This window comes from Peromyscus leucopus, chromosome 4 (assembly GCF_004664715.2).
Source record: "Peromyscus leucopus breed LL Stock chromosome 4, UCI_PerLeu_2.1, whole genome shotgun sequence".
In the NCBI taxonomy this organism is placed as follows: domain Eukaryota; kingdom Metazoa; phylum Chordata; class Mammalia; order Rodentia; family Cricetidae; genus Peromyscus; species Peromyscus leucopus.
In genome coordinates, this window is record NC_051066.1 from 107,437,418 (window position 1) to 107,450,181 (window position 12,764).

At 43.3% G+C, this 12,764-nt stretch overlaps 1 protein-coding gene across 3 annotated transcripts in view; it reads left to right on the plus strand.

Annotated features, from left to right (window-relative positions):
- The window catches only part of Pank2 (pantothenate kinase 2), a 36,187-nt gene extending 23,816 nt beyond the window's left edge, over nt 1–12,371 (plus strand). For all 3 annotated transcript variants that reach the window (XM_037205230.1, XM_028878602.2, XM_028878603.2), the window contains 3 exons: nt 2,139–2,262; nt 7,345–7,470; nt 12,144–12,371. In XM_037205230.1, the coding sequence (XP_037061125.1) occupies nt 2,139–2,262; nt 7,345–7,470; nt 12,144–12,194 (301 nt within the window). In that variant the 3' untranslated portion in view covers nt 12,195–12,371. The remainder of the gene's footprint in view (nt 1–2,138; nt 2,263–7,344; nt 7,471–12,143) is intronic.
- Nucleotides 12,372–12,764: the final 393 nt, after the last annotated feature.

Genomic DNA, 12,764 nt, shown 5'->3' on the forward strand with positions numbered 1-12,764 from the left:
TTCCCTATTCTTTGGAGTCCTTTGTCACAATCAGTTGACTCTGGATGTTTCAGTTTATTTCTGGATTTTTAACTTCCTTCTATTCTGTACATTTGTCTTTAGAACAGTGCCACATTCCCTTGTTTATGTCTGCAGCCTTGTACTAAGTTTTTAAGGGAGAAGTGGTAAACATACAGGACACAACCCTCTAACTTGTTCTTCCTTTCCAAGATTATTTTGAATTCTTTGACTTCCTATATGAATTTTAGGATCAACTTGACAATGTCTGCAAAGAAGACAGTGATAGGAACAGTGTTGAATCTATTTACCTGTTTCAGGAGTATTGCCAACTTTTATTTTTAATTATTATTTTAAAATTTTATATGTGTGTTTCTCTTGGATGTATGTATATGTACCCAGGGTATGTATGGTGGTCATGAAGGTCAGAAGAGGATATCAATCTGGAAATACATACCATCGTGAGCCATGTATGGGTGCTTGGAATTGAACCTGGGTCTTTGCAAGAGCAAGTGCTCTTAACCACTGAGCTATCTCTGTAGACCTAAGTATTGCCAACTTAACACTGTAAAGTCTTTCGTTCAAGAAGATGGGCTTCTTTCCATTTATTTAGGTGGCGGTTGTCTTTCAACTGCAAAAGATTTCAGTACACAAGCATTCTGTTTCTTTTGTTAAGTATATTTCTCTTTAATTCTCTGTAGATGGGCTGGAGAGATGGCTTAGAGGTTAAGAGCACTGACTGCTCTTCCATAGGTCCTGAGTTTCGATTTCCAGCAACCACATGGTGGCTCACAAGCATCTGTAATGAGATCTGGTGCCCTCTTCTGGCCTGCAGACATACATGCAGGCAGAACATTGCATGCATAATTAATAAATAAATCTTTAAAAAAAAAAGTACACACTTTAGGGTTTGGTGGGCTTTGTTTTTGTTTTTTAAATTCTCTGCAGAATATGGAAGTCTTTTCTTCCTCCTCTTCCTCTTGCTGTTTTTGAATCAGGATTTCACTGTGAAGGTCAGGTCTGCCTTGGTCTCTCTGGTGCTGAGATGCTGGCCTGTGCTACTATGCTCAGCTTGGGACCTGCTTAATTTTGTTTGTTGTAATTTTTTAAAATAACTACTTTTTTGTGTATGAGTATTTTGCCTGAATGTATGTCTGTACACCATGAGCGTTCCAGGTACTCACAGAGACCGGAAGAAGGCATCAGATTCCCTGGGACAGAAGTTAGAGACTGACAGATGGTTATGAGCTGACATGTGGGTTCTGGGAATTGGTCCTCTGGAAGGACAGCCAGTGCTCCTAACCATTGGGCCATTTTTCTAGCCCCCTTGGGGATGTAATTTTTGTTTTTGTGTTAGAGCACATGTGTGTCGTTTTGTTTTTGAGATAGGTCTCACTATGTAACCCTGACTGGCCTTGAACTCTTAGAGATCTAACTTGCCTCTGCCTCTTAAGTGCTGGTATTAGAGGTGTAAGTTTTCATGCACAGAAGGGCACTTGGGTTTTAATAATAGAAAAAGCATTCATGTGCAAGTATTTGCTGAGTAAATCATGTAAATTCTGTTTTGTTTGTAGCGTTTGATCACAGTTCATCACTTTTTTATTCTTGGGTTTGGGTCACAGTTACTAATGTAGCACTTCTGCTGGTCAATAAATTTGAAGCTTTTTATTTACCTTCTAGGGCAGCCTGGAACTTCAGTAGCTCACTGTGGGACTCAGCTATTTTGTACTGTGTGCTGATAAAATGAAGTTTCTATGATAGATGTGACTGGACTATCTAAGTGGAACAGTTGCACAGTAGGGATGACCTGCCGATAAGAGAGGTCTTCCTGGATGGAAGTCTAGTGGCAGATCAGGTAGTGTTGCTTCTCAGTGGATCTGCAGGATGCTGCTCGGATAGTAAACTATCTGGTACTAAAGTTGGATTTCAGTAGAAGACAGGGCATGTTACCTGTTCATTTAGAGCGCTTTGTGGACTTTTGTTTGAAGCTGAGCTCTCTTCAGTAGATGCTTCTATCATTCTGTAATAAAAAATGGAAAGGCTTATTGTAAAGTCATTTTGTCACAGTAACGTAACATTGAAGTTCTCTTGGACTGTGTTGCCTTTGTTTCAGCAATGAATTTTTTTTTCCTCTACCACAGTTTTGGAAACATGATGAGCAAGGAGAAGAGAGAGTCTGCCAGTAAGGAGGACCTTGCCAGAGCAACTTTGATCACCATCACCAACAACATTGGCTCCATAGCAAGAATGTGTGCCCTTAATGAAGTAAGGGAACATGAGATTGTTCTGTTACTCTAAGGGGAAATGTTGACTTTCCTAAATGCGTCCCCCCTCAGCCTTACACAGTGTCTGTCTTCTTACAGTAGTGCCCAAATGTAGTTACATGGGGAAGACTTTAAATATAAACTTTACACTCTTGAGGAACAGATTCATCTTCATTGACACCCCCGCCCCCCATCTTTTCTCTTCTTGAAGAGGAGTGCTCTTTACTGCTAGGAGCAAATGGCTTCTGAGGAAAAAGTAGAAGGGGTTCAGAAAGGAGGCCAGAGTTGAGCTGGGGGATGCAATGAATCATGGGTAACAATGCTGAATCTAGATGCTGTGTTTATTGGGTGCTGTTGAGGTGTGGAAAGGAATTCACAGGAAGCCACTGACGCTGGGAGAAGACTGAGCGGTCAGAGGAAGGCCCACCTTGGTTCCCTCCACCTCAGCAGAGCTGTCTTCGTGCTTTCAGCTTCTTTACAGTGCTGCCTTGTAGCATTCAGGTCAAGCAGCATTGTACAGGGCTATGAAAGAACCAAGAATGGGCTGCCCTTAGGAAGGAGTATCTAGGATCCAGTTGGTGCAGCGTTATGGCTTGTCCCTGTTGACACACTTTGGTTTAAAGTTACTCTTCAAATAATATAGACATGTACCTTAAAAGGAGACTTCGAGGCCCAAAGGATTTGCCTAAATTTTAATTTAGAAGATACTATATACCAGATTTTAAAAAATACTTCATTTGAGTAACATTATTTTTTCCTTTTATCACGTACTTTTTCTTGTGCTTAAGTATTTTTTTTTTTTTTTTTTTTTTTTTTTTTTTTTCGAGACAGGGTTTCTCTGTGTAGCTTTGCGCCTTTCCTGGAACTCACTTTTTTTTTTTTTTTTTTTTTTTTTTTTTTTTTTTTTTTTTTTTTTTTTTTTTTTTTTTTTCTACTCACTTGGTAGCCCAGGCTGGCCTCGAACTCACAGAGATCCGCCCGGCTCTGCCTCCCGAGTGCTGGGATTAAAGGCATGCGCCACCAACGCCCGGCGTGCTTAAGTATTTTAAAAGTTTTAGTTGATGTGCATACATTATGTTTTTAACCTGAAATTATGGTTTGTAGCTGAATTTTGTGTATGTAAGTGCATGTGTGTATTTGTGCAAGTGTGAAGGTCAGAGGACAACTTAGGGTGTTCCTCAGGTTCTGTCCACCATGGTTTTTGTTTGTTTTGTTTTGTTTTTAACTGGCTATCAAGACCAGGCTGTCTCTAGATCTGGCTGCCTCTGCCTCCCTAGTGCTGGGATTAAAGTTGTGTGCTACTATGACTGGCTCACCTTAATTTTTGAGACAAGGTTGAAACTTGTTAATTAGCCTAGGGTGTCTGGCCAGTGAGTCCTTGGGATCTGACTGTCTCTGCCTCCCTAGTGCTGGGATTATAAACTTGCCATTGCCCCTGCTTTCTTAGGTGGATTCTGGGGAACTCAACTCAGCTCCTCACACTTGCATGGCAAACACTCTACTGACTAAGCTACCTGCCTCGGTCACGGCTGTATATTTGATCAGATTCTTATTTTGTCATAAATTATTCAAATAGAGCTGGGCCTTTGGTTTTTTTGGAAGTGGTGACTGGTAAGTATTTTGAAGTTTGAACTTGTTCTTTGGTTGTTTCATTCTTGATCCAGGGCTGACTTGGGGGTGACTGTTCTGATCATCCTGCATTGTGATTATACTTATGGATCCTGGTAGAGATTGCTGAGGAGCTTTGCACAGGGATGTCCCTTTTGTGAATCTTTAGCATTGATGGCTGGACAGCTTTACTGAATGTAAGGGTGGAATTTCTGTTAGACAGCTCTGAGACTTTGCTTCCTTGGTTCACAGTTGAAGCTGAACTGTTATTAGCTGTCACATACCTTGCATAATTTGCTTCTCTGTGTCAAGCCCTCTTTGGGGTTAGTTATTTTCTTCTTGACCAGATACCTGACCAAAGTACCTTAGGAGCAGGATTGATGTTGGCTCCCAGATTGAGAGTCTGTCTGGTAGGGAAGGCGTGGTTGTAGGGGTGACCTGTGTGGAGTGGGGCTGCTCATTTACATCTGGGTATGCCAGGAGACAGACGAAGGCTGCTTCAGCTGACGTTTCAGTCTATAGGATGGTGTTGCCCACACTCAAGGCAAGTCTTTTCTTAATTAGTCCTCTGGAAATGCCCTTGTAGACCAAAGGTGTGCCTCACTAATGCTTCCTACTCCAGTTAATGCTGACAATTAGTATTGCCCATTTGGAGGTTATCCCTTGTCAACTTGTCGCCCAAGCACCTCACTTTAAATCTAACATTCCACCCCTTACCCTTAATGTCTTTTTTTCCTCTCATGTTCATCTGAGTGTCAGCAGAGTCTTCCTTTCACATTACATATGCTCCTTATTGTCAACAATTTTGTCTTCCTCAGAACCCCTCCCTTCTTTTCCCCATATCCCCCATCTACCACATGTCTTTTTTTTAATTGTTGTTGTTTGTGGCCCACTGCATTTACTCAGAGTTGCTTGCATGAATAAGGCCTTATTTACTTGAGTACGGCAGCTTGGTTCTGAAGCTGGGCGTGGAGAACCATGCCTTTAATCCTAGTACTCAGGTGGCAGAGGTAGGTAGGCAGATGGCTGGTCTACAGTGTGATTTCCAGGCCAGCTGAGGCTACATAATGGGAATCTGTCTCAGAAACAAAGCAGAACAAAGTTGGTTCTGAGACTTCCCTCATAATGGTGAGGTTCTATCAAATCAAAATGTAGAGTACAGTTTCCAGTATAATGAGGCAGAATAAACATTTCCATTCTATAGTGGAGATACAGGCGCATAGCAGGGAAATATTGGACTATGTAACAGAACAGGATAAATTTCAACCTTTGCAGCTCCGTGCCCAGCACCGGGCTCCTGATGGCATCATTTAGGCTTCTGCAGGCTTTCAGAATTCTCTTCCAGCTATGGTGGCGGCGGTTGTAGTTTCTCTCTTGAGCTGCCTTCACATGGAATCTAGTTTTCCTTGGCAAATATCCCATGTTCCTGGCATCTCCAGTATTTTTGAGTCTACATTGCAACTTAGACTTCACCTAACTGTTTCACATAGTCACCTCTTGGAGCCTCCTTGTAGGGAGGGAATTCAACCCAGTCCCACATTGCTTGGCCTCATTAGCTTTCTGGGGCCGTGGTGCAAACTTCAGTGACCTCATAACTCTTAGATTGTCCCAAAAACTTTTGTTTGTTTGTTTGTTTGTTTACTTGTGTGTGTGTGTGTGTGCGTGTGTGCGCTTGCACGTCAAAGGTTGTGTAAAATCAGAGGATAGCTTTTGGGAATTGATTCTATCCTTCCAACATGGTGAATCAAACTCAGCTTATCAGGCAAGTGTTCTTACCACTGAGCCATTTTACCAACCCAACTCTGATGGTGATGCCTGCAAAACAGTACTATATGGAACCCTGCTGCCTCCTGCCTTCAGCTCTAGATGTAGCTGTGCCTCATCTCTAATAGTGACAGAAGTCTCTGAGTGGCTGGATGGCTGAAACCTAGGAAAACACTGTCTTGGGCAGCCCTTGGAGGCCTTGTTCAGGCATTCATCTTTTAAATGAAAGTTTTTCAAATAAGTTTGCACCGTTGTGCCCTGGAGCTTTTGAAGGTGGGGTTTTAACCTCAGAGTACCTTTCTGTTGTCTTAGTGCACTATCCCTGGTTTCTCTGTAATGGTAATAATCTCTTTAACAATTAGAGTCATTTTACCTGGATTCATGCTCCTTTCTTTGAAATTGCCCATTTTTTACATCTCTTGGGTGATTCAGGTTCCAGACTCCTCTACATCCCTCCAGTGGTCTAGAAGGCCTGTGTACCACAGTGTTATTACAATAATGGCCTCATTTCTTGGTACCAATTTCTTTTAAAATATAATTATTATTGTATATGTGGGGTGGAGTGCCCGTGTGTGATGGCATGCTTGTGGATGCTAGAGGGCAACTTGTGGAATTGGTTCTGTGTAGCATGAATCTTAAAAATTCTTATTAATAAAATCAATACCACAGATCTGGTCTAGTTTTATGTGGGTTCTGGGATTGAACCCATGTCATTAGGCTTTGAGGTAAGCATTTTTTTACCTGATACGCCATTTCACTGGCCCATTGGTACCAATTTTCTGTATTGCTTTTCTGTTTCATTTTCTCTAGAAAACAGATATTCTTCCTTTTTTTCTCTCCCTCTTTTCTCTTTGTTTTTTCCTCTTTTCTCCTCTTGTCTGTCTGTCTGTCTCTCTGTGTCTCTCTCGCTTTCTGCTTATATATGTGAATGTGCAGATGTGCATACCCATGCTTGTGTACATGGAGACCAGAGCAGGACTCTGCATGTCTTCCTTTATCTTTCTACATCTACTGCCCTGAAATAGACTGAGCTCTCAGGTTCCACTGTCTTGGACCCTGGTGCTGTGGTTACAGGCATGTGCAGCCAGTCTGGCTTTTCATGTAGATGCTGTGTAGGCCCTCCCTCACGCTTGTAGAATAAGCACCTTCTCTGTTTCCCCAGCCCTTGGTGTCCTTTTCATGTTGCTGAAACCAAATCCTGGCAGGAGCAACTTAGGGGAAGAAAATTTACTCATGGTGGGGAAGGCATGGCCATAGGAATTGCTTGTATTTGTGGCAGTGTGAATGTGAGGCTCTTGATCACAAGTGGATGGACCAGGACTGAGAGGGAGAGAGGAAATACTGCTGCTCAGCTGGCTTTCTCCCCTCAGAGTGCCTTCACAAACTTAGAGTTGTGCTCACTATGCCCTAGGGTGTCTATAATCTAATCAGGTGGACAGAATCAGTCATCGGCTTCTACTCATTTTCTTCAGCTTGCTGTTACATTTTCCTTGTTTATCACATTTAACACAGTCTTTTTCGTAATCATTCGGTGGGGCAAGCTTGGGGTGGGCCCAGAATTGTCCGAATATCAAATCTCATTAGATAGGAACCAGTTGGATTGAATTGGATCCAGTCAAGTTGCTCTGAGAACTATATGATGCTGCTGGGTGGAGCTTTATGAGAGAACAGAAGTCAGAGTGTGAACTCACTGCCACCTTTCTGTGCTCAGAACATTAACCAGGTCGTGTTTGTCGGCAATTTCCTGAGAGTCAACACAATCGCCATGCGGCTTCTGGCATATGCTCTGGATTACTGGTCTAAGGGGCAGCTGAAAGCACTGTTTTCAGAGCATGAGGTGAGTGACTTGTTTCCAGGGACTTTCTCATCAATACAAGGACTGTAGTCTAACTGTGCAGTGGTCTTGGGCTTTTACTGTTGTTTCTGAAAATTATTTCTTACCAAATGTAATGAGGTAGGTGTTCAGCTAGTTTAAGTTTAAGCAATTTTTTTGTTGTTGTTTGAAACAGGGCCTTCCTATGTAGCCATGGATGTCCTGGAACTTGCTATATAAATCAGGCTGGTTTGAACTTTTACAGTCTCCCTAACTGCTGCCTCCCAGTGCTGAGATTACGGGCATGAGCAGTTTAAGTGGTTTTAAAAGAGAAAAAAAAAAATTTTTTTTTTTTTTTGGTGGTGTCAGGTAAGACCCAGGGCTTTGTACTAGGTAGGCAAGGGTTTTGTCATTCAGCTATACCCTTAGGCCAAAGGAAGGTGATACTGATGGACATTGCCCTGTGTTGCTAATGCACTAAACAAGCCATCTGTTCTGTTCTGCTTTTTCATGACATTTTTTCTTAAATGTCAAGTATCATTTACATATGTATGTATATTCTAGAAGTGAACAGATGATAATAAAAGCATTCCACACTGGAACCACACTATAATGAGAATGTAACACTGGCCAGGCCGGGTGGCACACACCTTTAATTCCAGTACTCTTGGGAGGCAGAGCAGGTGAATCTCTTGAGTTCAAGACCTGCCTGTTCTACAGAGTTCCAGGACAGCCAGGGCTATGCAGAGAAACCCTGTCTTGAAAACAGAACCAAAACAAAACAAGAAAAACAACAACAACAACAGACATGACACACAGACGGTTAGAAACCAGGATGGAAAGGAGTTGGGGTGTTCAACATGAACTCAGTCTTGGGAAGTGCCTCTCTGCCTCTTCTTCCCTGTTTGGGGACAGCTGGACAGCAGCCCTGGATGGGTGCTTCTCTTCCTCCCTGTGGTGGGTTGGTAGTTGTTTTAGTTCATGTGTTGTTGGAGCTTAGATAGTAATGTGACCACAAACATTAGTGAGATTTTTTTTTTTTTTTTTTTTTTTGGTTTTTCGAGACAGGGTTTCTCTATGTAGCTTTGCGCCTTTCCTGGAACTCACTTGGTAGCCCAGGCTGGCCTCGAACTCACAGAGATCCGCCTGCCTCTGCCTCCCAAGTGCTGGGACTAAAGGCGTGCGCCACCACCACCCGGCACATTAGTGAGATTTTAATATGTGCATATTTAAATGTTTTATGGCTTGATAAAAGTTCTAAAGTTATTTTAAAACTTGCTTACAGAAATCCGCCTGCCTCTGCCTCCCAAGTGCTGGGGTTAAAGGTGTGCTACCACTGCCCAGCTAACAGTTTTTATTCTAATGTAAAGCAAAATAAAATAGGTCAAGTATCATAGAAATAGGAATATGGGAAGGATTATAAACTGTAAGAAACTTAACAGCAATTAGTACCAATTTACTAATATAATAACTTTATGAATTAAAAATGCCGAGCACAGTAGCACATGACTGTAATCTCAGCACTCAGGAAAGGAGGCAGGAATCATTGCAAGTTCAAGGGCAACCTAGTCTATACTTTGAGACTATGTCTCTGTAGTGAGTTCCAGGATAGCTAGAGCTGTTACACAGAAAAACTCTGTCTCAAAAAAAAGTTTGTTTTATCTTAGTGTAATTTATCTCTTGTACAATTTCTACCAAAAGGTTGAACCTTTTGCTAGGTAAAACATGGAAATTAGTTTCATAGGATAATATCCCCTCCAGGCTAAACAATCTCTGGGCAGCAAATTTGAAACTTTGAGGGTTTTTTGATTAGATGTGGTACACAAGTAAGTCTATGCAGCTACTTTAAAGTCTGGAAGATTCCCAACCAGAACCGTGTCTGGTCCCAAGCCCTTTGGATAAGGGGATTCAGCCTGTAGCCACACCTTCACGGGATTCTGTTCTGCTGTTCTTGCTGCCTGCTCATTGTCCCTTCCACCAGCTTGGGCCGTTTGTTCTTGGCATCTTTGCTTACAGTCAGGCTTCGGACTTGCATGTTGATCCCTGTCCTTCATGATTTCAGCCCCTCTGGGTCCTGGGACACTTGTGTACCCTCCTGACAGGACACAGCGGTTGCTTCAGCAGTTGTGGAGGTGTGGTGTGCTTCTTCTCAAGCCTCCCCTTTCTTACTTAATAATTTCCCAAGTGCTGAATAGCCTACTGTGACCTTTTTCTTTTTTATTCTTTCTTTTTAAAAAAATATTTTTATTTTATACTTAATTTAATTTTACATTATCAGTCACAGATTCCCCTGTCCTCCCTCCTCCCACCCCCCAACCTTCCCCCCCAATCCACCCCCATTCCCACCTCCTTCAAGGCAAGGTCTCCCCTGGGGGGGGGGTCAGCCCAGCCTGGTACATTCAGTTGAGGCAGGTCTAGTCCCCTCCTCCCTGCACCAAGGCTGAGCAAAGTGTCCCTGCATAGGCCCTAGGTTCCAAAAAGCCAGCTCATGTACCAAGGACAGGTCCTGGTCCCACTGCTTGGGGGGCCTCCCAAATAGTTCAAGCTAATCCATGTGTCTCACTTATCCAGAGGGCCTGGTCCAGTTCCATGGGGGCTCCTCAGTCATTGGTTCACAGTTCATGTGTTTCCACTAGTTTGGCTATTTGTCCCTGTGTTTTTTCCAATCATGGTCTCAATATCTCTTGCTCATAATCCCTCCTCTCTCTCACCGGTTGGACTTCTGGAGCTCCACCTGGGTTTAGCCGTGGATCTCTGCATCTACTTCCATCAGTCACTGGATGAGAGTTCTATCATGACAGGGTGTTCGGCAATCTGATCACCAGAGTAGGTCAGCTCAGGCACACTCTCGACCATTGCCAGAAGTCTATTATGGAGGTATCTGTGGATTTCTGGATACCTCTCTAGCACTCTGCAAGGTGGGCAGTAGTGGCACACACCTTTAATCCCAGCACTCGGGAGGCAGAGCCAGATGGATCTCTGTGAGTTCAAGGCCAGCCTGGTCTACACAGTGAGTTCCAGACACAGTGAGTTCCAGGACCTTTTTCTTTACTCAGTAGTAGGTCTTGTGTTTTCCGTGGAACTCAGCGTCATAGAACTTGGTTGTGTTGTCTGTCTTTCTTTAATTTGTTACTTTGTTATTTCATTATAAAATAAATCTCAGACACAGGGAACCTACTTACTTAGAACCTGCATCACATAGCACTGAGCGTCCCTTGGGTTTGGAGTGATGGGATCCTGACCGTTGCTGAGTCTGTCCCCACTTGGTTAAGTGACTCCTACAGTTTGTTGCCTTCCTCCTTTTTTAAAGACTGAGAAATAGAGAGACAGGGACCTTTTTAGGTATAATATTTAATGTGTTCTTTAGAATCCACCACCAGGACTTGAGGATTTTCCTGTTTCTCTTTCCGTTTTTGTTGTTGTTTTGGGGATTTAACCCTAGCTTTATGTTCTGGCCTGATGGCCTGCCACTGAGCCACAGCCCAATTCAGTTGTTTGTTCTGACAACTCTTTAATGTCTGACCTCCTGCTTGGAGACTGATGCAGTCTGTCCTTTGTGTGACTCTTCCGATTCCTGCTGCCATTCGCTTTCTGTTGTTGAGCGTTTTGTCTCATTTAATATTTTTTGTCCTTTGTTTTTTGGTTTTGTTTCAGGTTCCTGTCTGAGCCCACTCCTTACTGCTGGAGACAGTAGGGCATGTGCCTTCTTTTTTTTTTAATTTTTATTTTTTGAACTTGGTCTCCCTAAGTAGTGGGGCTGGTCTGAAACTCTGTAGACCAGGTTATTGAACTCACCTTCCACCCTGATGCCCTCCTGTCCAGGCAGATTTGCACTCTTTCCACTTCCCCCTCCCTTTCAGACCATTCAGACTTTCAGCCTCTGGGATTAAGCCTAAGTGTCTTTTCTCTCCTTCAGTCTTTGGCTGTTGGAAATGGACAAGCCTTTGCCCCAGGACAGACAGCCACCATCTGTCTTCATTAGGGTTTTATTGCTGTGATAAACACTGTAACCGAAAGCAGCTTGGGAAGGAAAGTTTTATTTGGCTTACATATCCCTGGTAACAATCCCTTGAGGGAAGCCAAGGCAGGGACTCAAACTAGGTGGGAACTTGGAGGCAGGAGCTGATGCAGAGGGCATGGAGGCTGCTGCGTACTGGCGCTCCTCATGCTTGCTCAGCCTGCTTTCTATGGAACCCAGGACCACCTACCCACCCAGGGATAGCACTGCTCAAAAAACTAACCAGAACAAAATCCTTGCCAGATCTGAGCTTTGCTCCTCTCAGCTGCCGCAGTGCCCACTCTTCTTGTTGGGCATTTCCAGTATCCAGCCCTCCCTGAAGGGCGTTCCTTAGGGCTCTCCAGACTGCATGTGCTCTGTGCTCAGAGACCAAATGGGTCAGGTGTCAAAGGGACATGCTAGCTTTACTTAATATAGTAATTATACTTGTGGGAGTTAAAAATGACCTCATGCGGTTGGAGGGATGGCTCGGGCTGACAGTACACACTGCTCTTACACAGGACCTAAATTTCATTCTCTGCACCAATGGTGGGTGGCTCACAACTGTCTAACTAACTCTAGCTCCAGGGGACCTGACGCCTCTGGTTTCTGTGCACCTGTACTCACATGCACACTTCCCATACGTATTTAGAAATAATTTTAAAAATGATCTGACTTGTGGTCTATCATTTTTTTTCAGGGTTATTTTGGAGCTGTTGGTGCACTCCTTGAGCTGTTGAAGATACCCTGACTGTTACCCAGAGGACTTCCTGAAACTTACCACAGGGGCATCTGTGGACTTCTGTTTTTTTTTTTTTTCTTTTAAAGAGACTTATGTTTTATGATCGTGTACTACCCAAATCAGAGCAAGAAACAAATGTATTTTTCTAAGTCATCAAGATAAATTCTTAAAATTCTGTCTAACCTAGCAACCAGTAAGGAATTTTTTTCTTTTTCCCTGTCTAGACAGTATGAAGAGTTGCTGTTTATAAGCTGTTGTTCTTCAGGGTAGCACTCTTAACTCCAAGGTGCTTTGAACTCTCAGCATCACCCACTGGGTATGCAAAGGAGAGCTGTCTGTACTTCTGCCAGCAGCTGACTGCTTGTCCTGCTGAAGTGTGTGCTAGAATCTAACCAGTTTCATCAGTATGCCCCTTGGAGGCATTAACATACTGACGATGGTTTATTTCAAGGTTCTGCAAACTTGGCAGGTTTGTTCCGCACCTCATGCTCAACAGGAATTTTGGAAGGGTACTTCCTATCCTTTACACTGTCAACCCTTAGGTCTGTGTGGTAAGACAAGACTCTGGTCGCATTCTCT